The following is a 19,743-nucleotide window of genomic DNA, read 5'->3' as shown; positions in this document are numbered from 1 at the left end:
TGAGGGCCTGGGTTCTCCCACTTCCCATCCCGGGGGATTCTGATATTTACACCCAGGCACAAGAAGAGTAGCCAGCGGGGCTTGAGAGTCCAAGGCTAGCCAAACAGTGTCTCCAATTTGGTGGCTCCCCGGGCCCACCCTCAGATTGTCCCAGAGCAAGCCTGAGGCTTCATTCAGCGATGAAATCTCTACTCTCCAGGCTGGGGGGCTTGGCAGCTGGAAACTTTTCAGGACTTCTCACCGTGGTGTTTCCCCTGTGTCTTAAAGTCAGACCCTGGCTATCTGAACCTCATTGTTCAGGATTGTTTTGAGGAGGAAAGAGGAAATGATTGTAGCCAGTTGTAATGCAAGGCTCTGAGGATTTGTGTGTTATGCTGTGTCAAGATGCCATCAAATCATAGAGTCTTGGCTCTGGGAAGAAATCGTAGGAGCATCTGGTCCAGACTCATTCGGAGCAGGAAGTCGAGTTGTCCTTGTCTGCTGGATGAATGACATTGGCAGGTCTTCCTTATCCGTGGCTGTTGAGGAAAGACAGTATTATTTTCATGTTCTGTGCCAGCGTAGATTCACAATGAGGGATAAGCTACTAGGAGTGTTACAATAGTGAGGGCGGGAAGGTTGCTTATACCATGCTTAGAGGGAGCTTAGGACTTTCCAGCTGATTCTAATCCAGTCTCAGATGATCCTCATGAACTTCCTTAATGGCAGTAGGAACAAAGCCACTTCTGTTTGTCAGCTGAGGGCAGAAGGGAGACCCTTAGGCTTAGATGGTCTTCAGAGCGCCTACTCTGGGAGTGACAGGGTGAAGAAAGCTTGTTGACCCTCTTCTTTCATGGATTTTTTTCACCCATCTTCCTGAGCATTGGTGTAGCCAGGAGGCAAAGGAGAGAGGCTTTTCCCTGGTCCCTGGACACATGGGTATTGTTGATACTAGTTGCTAGGGATTTGAAGAAAATAAAACAGTGCCGAACAAGAGACTCCCTCTGCTCCATGTGAGTTTCACACTATAGGCTTTCAATAGTAGACTACTGTGAGACAAACCACTTAAAATTACTCAGTCGATAGACCTCACCATGTTTCGGATAAAAGTGCTTCAGGATTTTAAGATGAGGCAATCAGGTGGTCACTGAGAGTTTTCAAATTTGCTTTAGCTCACATAATCTTGCTGGGGGGATCACGTTGAACTTAAATGTTTTGATTGCATCACGGGGTTGTCTCTGTCTCTTTCTCCTACTTTTAAGGAACTTTGAAACTCTAGTTAGAGTAATAAGCTTTGTCAAGCTTTCACTGAGACTTAAAGATCTGGTCAGTTTCTCATGGAGAGGAATCCTCATTTTTCCTCTGCCCCAATCCCTTATTAAGAAAAATTTCCAACATACTGGAGAGTTGAAAGAATAGTATAATGATTACCCGTCTACCTTCTACCTGGATTTCACAACTGTTAACCTTTTTCCATCTTTGTTTTTATCCCTCTACACAAATGCTTTTTGTTAAAAGTTAAGGTTACAGGTTAGACATTGCAGAAGAAAATATGAGTATACTTGAAGTCAAAGCAACAGAAACTATTCAGAGGGAAACATAGAAAAAAGATCAAGGGAATTAAAGCAAGAGAGTATCAACGAGATGGGAGACAGTATGAAGGAGCCTAGTACATATAAAGATGAAAAGAATGGGAGGATCAGAGATAATCTTTGAAGAAGTGTTAGCTGAACATTTTCCAAATTTGATGAGTGTTATGAACTTTCAGATGTAAGAGGTTCAGTGAATGTCAGGCATAAGCAATGTGAAGAAATCTATACCGCAACACACCATACACCAAATTGCTTAAAAGCAGTAATAATAATAATAAAAAGTTTGATTAGCCAGAGAGCAGACACATTGTGTACAGAAGAGTGATAAAGATGGCAGCATATTTCTCATCAGAATCAATTTAAGCTAGAAGACAGTAGAGGAGTATTCTTGAAGGACTGAAAAATACAAAATATTAATCTAGAATTTTATACCCAGAGAATATATCCCTCAGCAACAAATCAAGGTAAACATTTTCCAAAAAGTTGAAAGAATTCATCATCAACAGATCTGCACTGCACAAAATGATACCACAGAGGAACCTGGTTCCACACAGCAGAATGAAGAGCACTGGACATGGTAACCGTGCAATAAAAATAAAGCCACGTTCCTGCAGTGACTGGCTGCCTTCCTCCAGTGCAGCCCCGTTGACCCTGGACTTCCATTCACCATTCTCCTGGGCTTTTTCTCACCTCTCTTATTTGGAATTGTCCTGTCTCCTATATTTCATGTCTTCCTTTCTTGGCTTACTCTGCTATTTTGGTGGAGCTTCTGAGAAAAGGGAGGTAGTTTCATTGAAACCTTGCATGTCTGAAAATACCTGTTTTAATCTGATGTCTGAAAATATCTATTTTATCTGATGGTGCAGAGGGGCGTAGAACTCTACCTTGGAGGTTGTTTGCCTTTAGACTTTTGGAAACTTGGCTCTGCTGTCATCTTAATTTTCATTGCTGCCTTGAAGGTGCTTTTGAAGTCATTGACTTCCTGATCTTTTATACATGCCCCGTATCATCTCCTCTGAAACTTTCACTCTGTCCTGGTGTTCTGGACTTTCATAGAAGTTTGCCTCGATACTGGTCTGTTCTTATCCATTGTGCAAGACCAGGGTCAGGAAACTTTTTCTATAAAGGGCTGTGTGTTTAAATATTTCCATTTTTGTGGCTCATCTGTGATCTCTGCTGCTGCTGCTTTTCCCTCTACCCCTTTAAAATTGTAAAGGCCATTCTTAGCTTAAGGTCTGTACAGAAACAAGCAGCAGGCTGAATTTGGCCCATGGGCCACAGGTGGGGGAAGGAGAGGGTGGGATGAATTGAGAGAGTAGCATTGAAACGTATATACTACTTCCGTGTGTTAACCATGTGTTAACTAGCTGGTGGGAGGTTGCTTTATAACACTGAGAGCTCATCCCAGTGCTTTGTGATGAGCTTGAGGGGTGGGCTGGGGGAGGGGATGGGAAGGAGGTTCAGGAGGAAGGGATATATGTATACTTATGGCTGATTCACGTTGTTATGCAGCAGGAACCAGCAAAACATTGTAAAGCAGTAATCCTCCAATTAAAAATAAATTTTTAAAACTTTTGGACATCCCAAATCCAGGAATTTCATGCTGAATTAACTCATTAGTTCACTGTGAAGCAGGAAATCAAGTGAAGCGTAAAGTCATTGTTTCTGATACTGGGTATCCCCTCCTGGACCCCAATATACACCCTCAATGGAGTGGTCTTTGGCCCAGAATATTTTGCTGAATTACAGTTTGGAGAGACAAATTTCACCAGTCATCTCTCCCCTACTCATCCCCTAGTGGAAGACTGGGCAAAGGGCACTGGCCCAATGTGGAAACAACTCATATTCTGAAGGCAGTCTTCAGATCATGCCTAGGTAAATGAGGAGGGGGCAAAGATAGCCCACCTGTGCATTTTGGTGCAAGTAGACAGCCAGAGAGAATTGCCTCTGGTCTAGGCGATTTGAGCAAAAAAGAAAAAAAACAAAAACAAAAAACTCTACACAGGAACTTTGTAAACATTTGATATGGAAAAATGACAGAATTGTGGAATAAACACTCAGGTAAAGAATTTATTCTGGACGAAGACAGTTACAGGGAAAATAATTTAAATCACACTCAAACATAAAAATAATGAACCAAGAGTTCAAATGGGAGGTAATGTGAAACAACAGAGCAAAATGGAAAGCGGGCCAAGGAAACAGAAAACAAAAAATAGTGGGATTGGAGCTTCTCTGGTGGCTTGGTGATAAAGAATCCACCTGCCAATGAAGGAGATGCTGGTTCGATCCCCAATCTGGGAACATCCCACATGCCTTGGAGCAACTGGGTCTGAGCGCCACAACTATTGTCTGTGGTCTAGAGCCCGTGCTCTGCAACAGGAGAAGCCACTGCAATGAGAAGCTGGTGCACCGCACCTGGAGAGTAGCCCCAGATTACTGCAACTAGAGAAAAACCCACGCACAGTAACAAAGACCCAACACAGCCAAAAGTAAATAAATTTTTAAAATTATTAAAAAAAAAATGGGATTGCAGAACTAATAAACCAATTGAAAACATAAGAAGTAGATTCTGTTCTCTATAGAGTATGGAAGACTGACTGGAGAAGATCACCCAGTCTGCCTATTTGGTGAACATTTTGCACAAACTCAGCCATCTCGTCTGGATTTTCAGTGTTTCTTCTTTTCCGGGCTCCACCCTTTTCCTGTGCATGACCCTGAGCCCAGGTCCAGCAGGATGTTTTCTTCTCCTGGTATCGTAAGCAACCCCCTGGATTTGGGAGAAGGTAGCAGCCCTCCTGAAACTAGACCTTTGTGTGTGTTGGGTGGTGTGGGTGGGGGGAGCACTTCCTGCCTTCTGGAAGCTTCCCCCCAAGGCTTTTGCCTTCTGTCCATTGGACACCTATCCACTGGCAGCACTGCACTTGTGCCCTTGTCATGCTCTGTGAGATTACACATTTTTAAATATCTGAGACCTGAAGATCTGTGACATGTTAAATCCTAGAGCTGGTCAGAATCTCAGACTTTGGAAGTAAGGTGATTTCTACCACCGCTGCCACGGAGAAGTCACTTGATCGCTGTCTGGTTCTGTTTCTTTATAAAATGGACTAGATTAGGGTTTCTCAACCTTGGTACCTATTGACATCTTGGGCTGTATGAGCCTGTGTGTTGTGTGATGTTTAGCAGCATCCCTGTTCCCTCTCCACTCAATGCCCATAGGTGTGCGTGCTCAGTTAGTTGTGTCTGACTCTCTGTGACCTCATGGACTGTAGCCCGCCAGGCTTCTCTGTTCATGGGACTCTCCAGGCAAGAATCCTGGAGTGGTTTCCTTCTCTAGAGAATCTTCCCAAACCAGGGATCAAACCCATGCCTCTTTCATTGGCAAGCAAATTCTTTGCCACAGCACCACCTGGGAAGCCCCACTAGGTGCCCCTAGCACCCTCCAATCATGATGATCAAAAGCACCTCCAAACGTTGCTGAGTGTCCCCTGGGGGGCAAATCACTCCACATTGAGAACCACTAGACTAGACTGTTGTCTGCTCTGAGTTTCTGGGATGATATGAAACACTCTTCTCCCCTTTTTTCCAAAGTATATTTTTCCTAACCCTTGAGTCCTTAGGGTAACTCCCATCTAAGTCAAGAAATGTGATTCGGAGCCATTAACTGCTGTATCTACCAATTTAAGATACTAGCCACATCTTGGGTTCCTGCCAGGATCAAGATAAATATCTATTATTCTCTATCGCTGCAGTTCAAAGAAGAATTCTCGCAGTCTATAAAGATAGAGGACAAGGTGTTTTACAGATGAACAGACACAGGCTGGCAGAAATGAAATATTAATCGTTGAGGTCTGCTGCTGTTGGTAACGCATGAGGGCAATGTGCATTCTCTTTCTTTCTTAAATATAGAATCCTTCCCAAGTAATGTCATGCTTATTACTATCTTGTATAAAAATTGGCCCTCAAAAAAAAAAAAAAAATTGGCCCTCATTCTTGAGTCTTTTCTTTTAAAACAGCCTTATTCTACAGTATTTATGGGACCTCCCTGGTGGTCCAGTGGCTAAGACTCTGAGCTCCCAATGCAGGGGGGCCCAGGTTCCATCCCTGGTCAGGAAACTAGATCCCCAGTGCCCCAACTAAGAGCCGGTGCAGTCAGAATAAAAATAATTTAAAATAAAACAAAACAGAAAACAATACTTATGAGGAACAGTAGTGCTTTCTGTCCTGGAAGATTAATTGCCCCTTCACCATTTTTCTTTTTGTCTTTGATTTTTTGTTTCAACATATTAATATAAACAAATAGTATTTACTATCTTAAGCTATTGATTTGAAGAAGAGATGAATTGTTTGGAATCCCACTTTGATTGATTTTTCTGAGTATATCTAGTAACTTCACAGCTCCTTTTATCCATGGTGCAGGCAACCTCAGGAAGAAGAAACTAGCTCTGGTTGGAGCTAAGGGGACATGACCGTGGTATCTACAGTGTGGCCGGAAACTCCTATTCTCTACCTCTGTTGTCCCCAGTTTGAGATTTTCTTTCTACCAATCAAAATTCTAAGGTCCATGAAGCTGTGTGTTAGAAACCTTCTAGCCCCTTAACCGTTTGACTCAACCTTATGAAAGAGGGGTGGGGAAGGAGATAGGAAATGAGGATTTCCTGTGAAAGAGAAAGCAGTCATTCCTATAACACTGTCCAGCATCTTTATGGGTGTGAGGTTAGGATTTGTTTTCTCAGAAAGCAGGCATTTATCATCACACGCTCCCCTCAGATGCTGGCGGCAGCCCAAGTTTTGAACATGTGCGTCTTTTGTAACATCTGGCCTAGTGCTCACCAGAGCAACGCAGCCACGCCCTCGTTCACCCATCTCCACCCCGTCTAATGCTTGGGACCTCCTCCCTTCTCTCCCCTTCCTGCCACCCAAAAAGCAGACTTCAGTAGGAATATTCTCAGATCAAGCAGGTGTCATTCAGCAGTTAATAGGGGTGCTTCCCAGGGGGCTCCATGGTAAAGAACCCACCTGCCAATGCACAAGACAAAAGAGCCACGAGTTCGATCTCTGGGTCAGGAAGATCCCCTGGAGAAGGGCATGGCTACCCACCCGAGTATTCTTACCTGGAGAATCCCATGGACAGAGGAGCCTGGCAGGCTACAGTCCATGGGGTCGTAAAGAGTTGGACATGACTGAAGTGACTTAGCACGCATGCCCTGAGTTAATAGGGAGCAGGACCCAGTTCTTGCCCCATGCCTGACAATTTGAGGTCTCTATTTTAGTCTCTTGCTTCTGCAAAGTACAATTCAGATACAAATTATAATAGGCTATAATTTTAGATAACATGCCTTACAGAGGTATGCCAGGGTACCTGTCTTCAGGTGAAGACGCTATGGAACAGTTCCATATTAAGCAAATCTGCATTTGTTATTTGAGTTTAAAGTTTTCCGCTAAAATTCGCTGATGACTTTGAAAGAAATATTCATTTACTTGACTGCGTTAGGTCTTAGTTGCACATTCAGGATCTTTCATTGCAGCTCTCAGGCTCAGTAGCTGTGGCAAGCAGGCTTAGTTGCCCCGCAGTGTGTGGCATCTTAGTTCCCTAACCTGGGATCAAACCTGCATCGTTCCCTGCATCGGAAGACCGATTCTTAACCACTGGACCACCAGGGCAGTCCCTCTTTTTTAAAAATAGCTTTCTTGAGATACAATTCACATACTATACCATTCACGCACTTAAAGGGTACAGTTCAATGGCTCTTAGTAAATTTGCACCATTGTGCATCCATCATCACAAGCCATTTTCAAACACTTTCTTTACCCCAGAAAGAACGGGTGGTGTCCTTAGACCTCTTGGGGAGCTGTCAGGAGAGTGGCGGCCCTGGGGCTCACCTTCCTCAGGCTTGAACAGAACTGCTCCTTCACTCCCAGCAAGCACTGCTCTGCTGTGCATTCGGGGGGTTCATTCATCCTGCAGGCATAGGCTAGATCATTATTTTATGCCAGGTGCCAGAGACAGATCAAGGGAGGGTGCAGGGAGGGGGAGGGCGTCGTCATCTTTGAAAGGGAGTAAGTGAAGCCTAGTGTTCAAGAAGCTGGATACAGTGAGTGACTCGTGGATCGTGGGCGAGCGCTTGCTGCCTTCTCAGCCACCTTGGGCTACTCTGTCCCCTGGCGAGCTTGCTAGTCTGTCTGTCCCTAGTCCGTCCTATCCTTGACCTGGACTTGAGGTCGTGTCACCTGTGCTTCCTGCGCCTGGAGAGCTCTCCCCCTAACACCTTCACTAGGCTGATCCCTCCTCGTCACCCCCTCAGAGGACCTTCTCTCTCCAGCCCTCATCATGCTCTAGTTCTTTAACCTTTCAAATTTCCTCCCTGGACTTCCCTCGTGGTAAAGTGGATAAGAATCTGCCTGCCAATGCAAGGGAAGACGGGTTCGATCCTTGGTTTGGGAAGATTCCACATGCTGCGGAGCAACGAAGGCCCGTGCGCCACAGCTCCTGAGCCCACGAGCTGCAGCTACTGAAGCCTGTGAGCCTAGGGCCTCTCCGCAGCAAGAGAAGCCACCACAATGAGAAGCCCACGCACCACAACAAAGAGTCGCCCCCACTCACCACAACTAGAGCAAGTCCAAGCAAAGCAATGAAGACCCAGTGCAGCCAAATAAAAAAGTAAAATTATAAAAAGATAAAAATTCCCCTGAGCACTCACCACTCTCTAGAATGATCTTATCTCCTGTGTGTATTGGCTGTCTCTCCTCTCCACACCAGATGGAAGCACCTTTCGGGATGGAATCTTGTTTAGCTTGTTCATCATGGTTTTTTCCAATGCCTGGAATGATGTCTGGCACATCGGAAATGTTCAATAAGCCATCGTCATTGAATAGAGAGAAACTGGAGAACGGGAGACGTGTCACAAACTGCATGAGGAAGCAATAAGAAACCAATTTGAAATCATTGGATTCTCCCTTATTAGGAAAGTCAGATATCTTTAAAACATGCTGATGGTGCTAGCGGTAGCTGACAGTGCTGAGGACCATTTTAAGATTGAACTAAGTGCCTCACATACATCAAATCATTTACTCCTCACAGTAGCTCTATGAGGCATGTGTGGTCATCCCCATTATATAGATGTGGAAACTGTGACACAGATTCAATCGCTTGTCCCAAGTCTAGTAAGTGGAGGAGCAGCAGGGATGTAAACCTTAACCATCTGGCTCCAAAACCCATCTGGGCCAGTTTGCTTTACTTTGTCAGGGTGATCACTGCAGGATAGCAAAGAAAAGCACACTGGGTCCCAGTGTGGAGTCCAGTCCATGCTGGCCCCTGAGAGAGTGCGTGGAGTGGGAGGGCATTTGGATGGGGATCCAGAGGCCTGCTTCCCTCTGGAGTGACCCATTGGTGCCCTTACCCACTCCCTGTGGCTGTGTTTCATTAGGAGCATCTCAATCCCCAAATGAGGGCCTAGACTCTGTCCTTAGATGGTCTCTGAAATTCTTTCCAGTAGAAGTGTTCCTACCCACCCAAGAAGTAGAATCGCTGAAAGTTGTTTTACCTCCCAGGCCTGTGCCAGGGAGCCATGGGCTTATGTGTTAGAGCCCCGCGCTTGCCAGGATGTGCCTGGCAAAGGATCTGAAAGAGCACTCCCTATACCAGGAATGTTTGTTTCCCCTCAGGAGTAGGGGTGAGGAAGAGAATGTCACTTTGTAGCTACTCATCTCTCTCTTGTTAATTTTTCAACCAGAATGTGCTGCGTCTATGTTATTTAAAACATCATAAAGTCAAAAAAATTAGAGAGATTAGGGGACTTCCCTGATGGTGCAGTGGTTAAGACTCCATGCTCCCAGTGCAGGGGGCCTGGGTTTGATCTTTGGTCCAGAAACTAGATCCCACATGCTGTAACTAAAGAACCTGCATGCTGCAAATAAGACCTGGCACAGCCAAGTAAATTTTTTTTTTTTTTTTTAATTAAAGAGGTTTGTAGTTAGTTGCCAACAGTTTCTGTGTGCATGGGTTTTCCTAAGAGAAGGAACTTGAGAGTACCAGGAAGGCTTGTTTTCAAGTATTTGAACCATTTCTTCCTGTTTTGTGGAGCCTTAACTTAGTCTACCCGGGAAGGTGCACTTGTTTAGCTGGGAGGATCTTCAGCCCAGAGCAAGACAGCCTTGGTCACCGTCCTCAGATATCTGAAGTGCCGTCAGGGAAAGAGGAACAGACTTGCTGTTGCTTCGGAACAAAATTACCAGCAGCATATAGAGTAGAATTGACAAGGCGTGGAGTCCCAGCCCCATGTGCACTGGGGAACAATGGAGCTGCCTTCCTAGAGTCTGCTTATTGTTGCCATGTGAAAGTCCTCTTGGTTTCTACGTGTTTATTTTGTGTCTGCTACCTCTCTGATGGCTCAGTGGTAAGGAATCCACCTGCCAATTCAGGAGACCTGGGTTCAGTTCCTGGGTCAGGAAGATCCCCTGGAGGAGGAAATGGCAACCCACTCCAGTATTGCCTGGGAAATCCCATGGACAGAGGAGCCTGGCGGGCTATGGTTCATAGGGTTGCAAAGAGTCGGACACAACTTAGCAACTAAACAACAACAACCACCTTCCTAAAGGTTTTAATGTTTCTACTGGTTTTTTCAGTTGATTCCCATGATTTCTGCAGGCAGATAACTATGTCCCTCTTACCTTATTTTGTTTTCTTGTCTAAGGGAGTTCTCAGAACAGTGGTAAGTAATGGCAACTTTGAAATACAGCCCAGTGTCCCTGTTGTGACATGAAATATCTTACTATCTGGGAAGTCTACTGACTTGTGCTTCAGCATTAATGCATCTCTTCCTAGATAAGCAGAGGTCACTGTCTGTCTCCTTAGAAGTGGTATAAGGGTTCTTCTCTTCAATTCTATATTAACATTTAAGATTTATATACACTGGTGCCATTATTCCAAAGCATATTCACATGTTTATTGTGGGTCAGGGAAATTTAGAAGTTTCTGCTGAAATACATGTAGAGTTTGATATCTAAATATTTTGGTGATTATTTTAAACTGTATTTTAAATATATATTTCTTTTTTTAGGATTTTTATATTATATTAAAAACCATTATTGGTGGAAGTGAAGTGCTATAATTTTCTTATTTCATTGTCTGTATGAATAACATGTTTTTATGGTGATGTCACAGTGGTGCCTTTTGCTCTGTCCCTCAGACCTGCCAGATACCTTCCCAGGCATATTGTCTTGTTAACCCTCACAACAGATCATTAAAGTGTTATAATTTTGTAGATGAGTAAGCTGAAACCTAAAAAATTTCATACTTGTTCAAGGTCCACAGCTGACAAATACCTGAACCTGGATTTTCCCTGGTCTGTCTAATTTTAGTGCTTCCCTTGACATTTTCTCTTTCTTTTTTAAAAATTAATTTGAATTGGAGTATGGCTGCTTTGGGCTTGCCTGGTGGCTCAGCTGGTAAAGAATCTGCCTGGAATTCAGGAGACCCCAGTTTGATTCCTGCTTTGGGAAGATCCGCTAGAGAAGGGATAGGCTACCCACTCTAGTATTCTTGGGCTTCCCTGGTGGCTCAGCTGGTAAAGAATCTGCCTGCAATGCGGGAGACCTGGGCTGGAAAGATCCCCTAGAGGATGGCATGGCAACCACTCCAGTATTGCTGCCTGGAGAATCCCCATAGACAGAGGAGCCTGGCAGGCTACAGTCCATCGGGTCGCAGAGTCAGACATGACTGAGTGACTCAGCACAGCACAGCACATGGCTGCTTTAGGCATTTCTTTCTTGGTCATGAGGGTGGGAGTGACGTCTGCCTAAGTAGCCTTATTGTTCAGTCACTCAGTCATGTCCGACTCTTTGTGACCCCATGGACTGCAGCACACCAGAGTTCCCTGTCCTTCACAATCTCCTGGAGCTTGCTCAAACTCATGTCCATTGCGTCAGTGATGCCATTGAACCATCTTGTCCTCTGTCTTCTCCTTCTGTCTTCAATCTTTCCCAGCATCAGGGTCTTTTCTAATGGGTCAGCTGTTCGAATCAGGTAGCCAAAGTATTGGAGCTTCAGCTTCACCATCAGTTCTTTCAATGAATATTCATGGTTGATTTCCTTTAGGATTGACTGGTTTGATTTCTTTGCAGTCCAAAGGACTCTCAAAAGTCTTCCCCAACACCACAGTTCAAAAGCATCCATTCTTTGGTGCTGAGACTTCTTTATGGTCCAACTCTCATATCCATACATGACTACTGAAAAACCATAGCTTTGACTGTATGGACCTTTGTTGGCAAAGTGGTATCACTGCTTTTTAATACGATGTCTTGGTTTGTCATAGCTTTTCTTCCAAGGAGCAAGTGTCTTTTAATTTCATGGCTGCAGTCACCATCTGTAGTGATTTTGGAGCCCAAGAAAATAAAGTCTGTCACTGTTTCCATTGTTTCCCCATCTATTTGCCATGAAGTGATGGGACCTGATGCCATGATCTTAGTTTCTTGAATGTTGAGTTTTAAGCCAGCTTTTTCACTCTCCTCTTTCACTTTCCTCAAGAGACTGTTTAGTTCCTCTTCACTTTCTGCCATAATAAGAGTGGTGTCATCTGCATATTGGTATTTCTTCTGGCAATCTTGATTCCAGCTTGTGCTTCATCCAGCCTGGCATTTCGCATGATGTACTCTGCATATAAATTAAATGAGCGAGGTGACACTATACAGCCTTGAGGTACTCCTTTCCCAATTTGGAGCTAGTCCCTTGTTCCATGTCCGATTCTAACTGTTGCCTCTTAACCTGCATACAGGTTTCACAGGAGGCAGGTAAGCTGGTCTGATATTCCCATCTCTTTAAAAATTTTCCACAGTTTGTTGTGATTCACACAAAGGCTTTAACATAGTCAGTGAAGCCAGAGTAAAAGTAGAACTAGCCTTCTACCGTCATGCAACTGAGGTTTATTTAAGAGGGCGACTTTCAGAAGAACCACCACTACTGAGCTGGAATAACTAGAGAAAGTCCCTGTCCCTGTGTCGGTCAAAGTGGAGGGCAAAGTGTTGGTCAAAGTGTGGCCTGAGTTCACATTTCTTTAAATCCTTCCACAGAGAGGAGGCACTCCTCCTTCCGGTCAGGCACCAAACTTCCGGTGCCTGAGTTCAGGGTAGCATGGAGCTCTGTGGGCACAGAGCATAGACTGTTTGAATCCCCCATAGTTCTGAGGACTTTGGTCACACCCCCACTTCTCCCAAGCTTCCAGCCCGTCTAGTCATGCTATTTCTGATGTCTTGGTGTGCCATGGGCTTAGGTGCCCTGACACGTGTCACTGCCAAGGGCAGTCGTGGGTGCCAGGGGCAGTAAGGACAGGGCTCTCCAGGGGGTGGCCACTTGGGAGGGGCATGCAGCTATCCCTAGAGCCTGCACTTTGGGGCTCTGGTTGGTATACTGGGTGCATCTGAAGAGGTCCCACGTAATCTAGACCACCTGCTCTTTTTCTCAGGACTAGGGAGGAATTTGTTGAGTTTGGGAGTCACCTGGCACCTGCAGGATATGGTTGAGAAGGAATCTGTATTCTTTCCCTTTGGCCGTGAGGGACACAGCACACCAGGCCTCCCTGTCCATCACCAACGCCCAGAGTTGACTCAAACTCATGTCCATTGAGTCAGTGATGCCATCCAACCATCTCATCCTCTGTCATCCCCTTCTCCTCCTGCCTTCAATCTTTCCCAGCATCAGGGTCTTTTCAAACGAGTCAGCTCTTCACATCAGGTGGCCAAAGTATTGGAGTTTCAGCTTCAGCATCAGTCCTTCCACTGAATATTCAGGACTGATCTCCTTTAGGATGGACTGGTTGGATCTCCTTGCAGTCCAAGGGACTCTCAAGAGTCTTCTCCAACACCACAGTTCAAAAGCATCAATTCTTTGGCACTCAGCTTTCTTTCCTTTTTTTTTTTAATTTTTTCCCCCAATTATTTTTATTAGTTGGAGGCTAATCACTTTACAATATTGTAGTGGTTTTTGCCATACATTGACATGAATCAGCCATGGATTTACATGTGTTCCCCATCCTTAACCCCCCTCCCACCTCAGCTTTCTTTATAGTCCAACTCTCACATCCATACATGACTACTGGAAAAACCATAGCTTTGATTAGACAGACCTTTGTTGGCAAAGCAATGTCTTGCTTTTTAATATGCTGTCTAGGTTGGTCATAACTTTTCTTCCAAGGAGTAACCGGGGCCATGGTTCTCACAATTATGCAGAAGTTAAAGCTGCCCTAGTGTTGTTGTTACTTAGTCACTAAGTCATGTCTGACTCTTTGCTATCACATGAACTGTAGCCCGTCAGGCTCCTCTGTCCATGGGATTTCCCAGGCAAGAATACTGCCCTGGTGTCATCTGTGCCAAATGCTCAGGCCAGGTGGTGGTGGAATGGATGGTTTGCCTGGAAATCATGTGGTTTGGAATGCAGAAATAAGACCCTCTGGCTGGACCAGCCTCGGAAGGCTTTATTGTTTCTCTCCACACAAAGAGGACTTCTAAGGGAGTTGAAATGTGATTGCCAGGGATTATTTGTGAGGAAGTAGCCCAACCTACTTGATTCTTAATGCTAAAATGGGCTCTAATCCTTGTTTCCTTTTCGGTATTGGATTAGAAAAATGTAGGGCAGGATTAGAACTGGCTGACAACAATACAACAAATACAGGCCCTGAGAATTTCAGAACAGGAATCACCAGGCAAGAAGGCTTGAACCCAGAGTGTATTCTCAGTCTTTAGGACTTATGATCCTTGTTCTGATTTTCTGATTATATCTCTGCCTTCACCTATCAAAAGGTGACGTGAATTTAAATTAATTTTGTGTAGCAGGAAAAAAAAAAACCCTCAGTAATACAAAAAAGATAGTGTAATAATACCCTCCTCCACTGTCACATTTGCAAACAAAACTCAAGATATGTTTTATCAGTTATTAATAGTACATTATTTTGGAGAGCCAGTCAGAGCACTGATGAGGCCATAAATTGTGCTTTTGGAAAATAATTCAGTAGAATTTATCAAGAGCTCAGCATATTTATTGTTGGTGGTGTTTAGTTGCTAAGTCATGTCCAACTCTGCAACCCCTGACAAGAGTACAGGAATGGTGAAGTAATTAGCCTCCAACTAATAAAAAAAATTAAAAAATTAAAAAAAAAAAAGAAAAACTGAAAAAATAACTCTCTTACTAAACTGGAAATAATCTAAGCATCATACAAAAGGGAAATGGCTCAATAATGGCACATAGAATAAAGGAATACTATGCTACTAAAAAAAAAAAAAAGAGTACAGGAATGGGTTGCCATTTCCTTCTCCTGACCCAGGGATCAAACCCAAATCTCCTGCATTGGCAGGTGGATTCTTTACCACTGAGCTTCCAGGGAAGGCCAAGAGTTTGGGACTTTCTCCAACCTTACCTCCTACCTTTATTTGATAATAACACCCAGATTTTAAACTGTAGCTAAAGGTCAATCTTTCAAGCTTCCCTACCCTGTATCTCCACCTCAGACATCTTAGTCATCTCAATCTTTAGTCAAAAAAGGACTGTGAGTATTCTCCAACAGATCAGTTCTCTTCTCCCTCTAAATATTTTGTGTCTATGTCAATTTCTTTATTTAAATGAAAAAGCTAGGAGTTTTGTGTTTCTTTTCTTTATTTTCACATACACCCAATTCAGCAGCTAGCCCTGTTGGCTTTACCTCCAAATAAATAGGAAATTCATCCACTTCTAGGGAGTTGCCTGGTGGCCCAGTAGTTAAGACTTCACCTCCCAACGCTGGAGTTGCGGGTTCCGTCCCTGGTTGGTGAGCTAAGATCCCACATGCCTTGCAGCCAAAAAACCAAACACGTAAAACGGAAGCAGTGTTGTAACAAATTCAATAAAGGTTTTAAAAATGGTCCACATCAATCCTCCTCATCTCCACTGCCATCAGCCATGGATAGGCCCTCGGAAAGGCATCCTGACTGCACTCTTGCTTCAGTTCTTGCCCCAACTCCCCCTCCAGCCTCATCTCTGCCTACAGCAGATCATGTCCCTGACCTCTGTGGCTTTCCAGTGCCCTTCTGATAAAATCAGACTCCCGTCAAGGTCCCGCATGGTCTGGCCTCCAGCCTCAGCTCCTACCAGCTTTAGTTCCAAGAAGCTGTTAACTTCTTTTTCCTTTTTCCACCTCCAGCCTTTGTGCCTCCCCGGGCTCCCTTCCCAACTTTTGAGGGGCTGGGGTCTTCCTCAGAGAGGCCTTGCCGGATCCCACCCTCACCTTTTTTTTTTTTTGCCTTGTCATGCAGGATCTTCATTCCCCAACCAGGGATCAAACCTGCACCCCCTGCAGTGGGAGCACAGAATCCTAACAATAGGGAAGTACCACCCGCCCCCACCCCCCACCCCAGACCCGCCTTTTTTTCCCCTGGGTTTTGTTTTTTTTTTTTAAATCCCGATCCCTCCTGTATCTCTTTCTCTCTTTTTTTTTAGGTTCTTAATGGTTATCTATTTTATACATAGTGTCAATAGTATATATATGTGGATCCCAATCTCCCAGTTCATCGCATCCCCTGCTTTCCCCCTTGGTATCCATCCGTTTGTCTGACCCCCTCTTAAAGGTAGCTCCCCTCGCTAGGGTTTTTCTTTTCTACCACTGCCCTTATCTGTTTGCCTCAGAGCACTTGTGAGGAGAAGCTGCGATCGCCCTTTTGTCTTGTCTGCTCTGTCACTAGCATGTAAGCTCCGAAGGAGACGTGTCTGCTGCTGTTCATCCCTGGTGCTGGGTCCAGTGACCAGTAAACAGTGATACTGAGTAAAGGAGAGTGTATTTTCCAGATCATTATTTCTAGTAGGTGCATAGTATCCATTGCACAAATGTAAGCTAAGTAACTTAACCACTGGCTTATTGGATATATTTGTTCCCAGTTTTCACCACACTGAACCATGGGAAATAATCTGAATGACTGTTGAGAAATTGTTGACTAGATTAGGGAGTACTATGCAGGCATTTAAGATCCTAGGAAGCATTTTTATTAACATGGAGAGATGAGTTTTTGTAACGACAAAAAAAAGCATAATATGAAAAAAAGCATTATATATACAGCATTTTTTTTTTTATACAACATGTTATCAGCTGTGTAAAAGTTCATGGGAAAAGAGAGTAGGAAACTGTCAATTATGCATTTCAGGTTGGCAAGATTACAAATGATTTTTCTTTTAGATTTTTTTATAGTATGCAAGGAATACATGGTGTTTTCCTCTTTATACTTTTCTGTGTTTTCCAAGTTTACTGCAATAATTGTGTGGGTTTTTATAATTAGGTAAAAAGCTCTTAAAATTTTTAGAATACTTTTATGACATATCAGATTACTGGAGATAGAAGCAGAGTTAGGGGACTGTTGTGCTTTGGAGAATGAGCTAAATGTTTGAAGCACACTTGCTAATGACAGTTCTTAGCCTCTGACTCCTTCTAGGCCTGTGAGTGATCTGGGTTTGCAAAGAGTAGGACAGCGCTGTTTCCTGTGAATCTTCCATGGCCAGGTAGACTTGGGTGTGGTATGGCATTACAGAAACTGTGGCTTACAAAAACATTGTTTGGGGGTTTGAGAGCATTCCACAGATGTACTTAGAACTGGAAGGATATCGCAACTGCTCTTCACATCTGTTTTTGTAGCTTGGGGGTGGGTAGGCTTATGTGGCTTGGGCATTGTCACAGCATTTTACTCACTCATCTTAAGGCAGTGATTCTGAAACACTAGACCCTTTGGGAATTTGAGGTCAAAAATACCTTCATAATAATGCTAAAATGTTATCTGCCTCTTTGCTCTTATTCTCTTGCAAACACACAGTGGAGTTTTCCAAATGCTATACGATTCATAAATTGCAGAAGCAGCCAGGAGAACCCAGCTGTCTTCTACAAAAACAGACATTGAGGAGTGTTGCAAAAATGTACCACAATGCCAGTATCCTCAGTAAAATTGTTTTATAATGGAAAATATATAGAACATTTTAATGGCATGCAACTATGTTACCATAGAATGGGTTTGTTATTGTAATTGAATGAATACATATTTTTAAAATGTTTCAGTTTAACTTCTGACACAGCAAATGTCAATAGATATTTATGCGTATACACAAACACTCTTTGGGGTCCTCAAGTTTTAAGAATGTAAAGGGGTCCTGAGACCAGTAAGTCTGAGAACCAGTGAATGGAGGACACAGGAAGAGAGCTGTCTTTATGGTGGACTAATTATGGCCCAGTAGACAGATTGGTTGAATTGCGAGACTCAGGAGAACAAGGTCTATGGAGGGAAGATGACCTCATCTCATAGGCAGGGGTTGGAAGTCCTTGAAATTACATTAAATTTTTTCTCCTCCTTCCTCCCCTCCCTCTCTCCCATCTTCCCTCTCTCCCTCCTTCCTTCCTTCCTTTTTCTCTCCTTTTTAGAGATCATGCATGATGTGATAAAGAAGGTGAAAAAGAAGGGAGAATGGAAGGTAAGTGGAAGAGCATAATGAATGACCTCAAAGGTGAGTTCACAGGGAAGAACACGAATGGGGTGGCATTGGGGAGGGGCATGTAGGCGAGGAATGAGGACCTTTGCTGTGTCCAGAGAATGCAAAAAGCTTCTGAACTGGCGAAAGGTAATCTGCTGTGCCTCCCATTGTATATGATCCTGGTTCGGAAATCTCTGGGTCATGAAGCTTATCTTTAAGATCACCTGGTGGGGCATTCTAGCAGTGGAACCCTCTGATTCAAACAGGATCTTACCTGGAACCCATTGATTCAAGCAGAAGGTGGAATTATTCTGCTTGCTATGGGAGACAAGAGGGGATCCTTCTTGCCCCTCCAGTGGCCCTAAAGCCTCTCATGGAGCCCATGCAACAGTCTGAAAAGCCCCCATCTGGCCTATTCCTGTCTGTCTGTAGCTACACAAGACAAACCAAGTCAGCTTGTTTGTTCATTTAGCATTGAGGGCAATGCTGGAAACTGTTGTGTACCTGAAACAAATATTTAAGTCAATCTAACTGATTATGACCTCGGTCCTGGGAGTGGATGATACAAGTCAGAATCATGCTGTCCTCCATCCAGGAAGTCAGAGTTTGAAGAACCTTCAGATCGTCTGGGACTAGGCATTCGAGTAACCAGGAGGGCACACTTGAACTTCTGCATGTGTTGTTGAAGGGCTTATGCTAACCATTCTTGCCCCCAAGTTTTCCTGCAGTCTGGAGCCTCAAGTTCATTGGGCCTTGGAACAGCTTGGCACCAGGAAGCTTTTAAAGTCTCACCCTAACCTCATAAACATAACCTCATAAACATGAGATCACATTTTAGCCAGAGCATCCATCTTCACACCCAGGGTGGGAGGCCAGCGGGCGGGAACTCTTTCTGCCTGCCTTTCTCTGTCACCCTTCCCATCAGTAATGGACTTGTGGACATGAGCATTTTAAACTAACCCTGGGAAAACTGCCTTATGAAATGAAACCTGATTGGTCCTCGTGCTACAGCGAAATGCTTTGGGGCCCACATTTTTCTAGCTCCTGTTGCCTGGGTTTATATCTTTGAAGAAGGAGAAAAGGAATAACCTTGTTTTAGCTTCCTCTCTCCGCTGTGGGTCAGATGGAGATAGGAAAGGTTTGCTGAAGAACTGCAGGTATGATGCTTTTCAACCAGGATGGCATGTTCTTGTCCTTCTCGTCTAGACTGAGGTAGAGTTTACTCCTGGACAACACATGTGTTGGTCCATCCTGATGATGTCTGCAACAAAGTCCTCGCCTTCCATCCTGCCAGTGTGGCACTAGTGTTCATTCTCCCTTAAAGAGAAAGTTTATGCACTGAAAAAATATGGATTCCTCTGATTGTGGGTGCTGCGTATGAAATTTTTTTCTTTTTCTTTTGCATTTTTATGAGTAACTATTTTCTTTGTCATTGGAAAAATTTTAATTTTTTTAAGTTTAAAAAATCAAGTCATGTTAGTGAGAGCAGACTCTCCTAGAAGCTTAGGTTTGGTGGGAAAATAAAAGCTAGCGTATATCTTGGCAAACTTCTGGCCCCTAGGAAACCTCGATTGCTCAGAACTCTGTGTTTCTGGACTCTTCCTGAAGTCTGATGCAGTCAGCGGAGGCAAGCGTCACAGCAGGTGCCCCCCACGCTGTGAACTGTTCCCTTTGCTTCCAGGTGTGAACTGTTCCCTTTGCTTCCAG

At 44.1% G+C, this 19,743-nt stretch overlaps 1 protein-coding gene across 2 annotated transcripts in view; it reads left to right on the top strand.

Moving 5' to 3' along the window:
- Window positions 1–19,743, top strand: part of STXBP1 (syntaxin binding protein 1) — a 67,778-nt gene that overhangs the window by 13,303 nt on the left and 34,732 nt on the right. For both annotated transcript variants that reach the window (XM_043916809.1, XM_043916808.1), the window contains exon 2: window positions 17,987–18,036. In XM_043916809.1, coding sequence (XP_043772744.1) covers window positions 17,987–18,036 — 50 coding nt within the window. The remainder of the gene's footprint in view (window positions 1–17,986; window positions 18,037–19,743) is intronic.

This window comes from Cervus elaphus, chromosome 11, assembly GCF_910594005.1.
Source record: "Cervus elaphus chromosome 11, mCerEla1.1, whole genome shotgun sequence".
NCBI classification, from domain to species: domain Eukaryota; kingdom Metazoa; phylum Chordata; class Mammalia; order Artiodactyla; family Cervidae; genus Cervus; species Cervus elaphus.
This window is presented reverse-complemented; position numbering and strand designations above follow the sequence as displayed.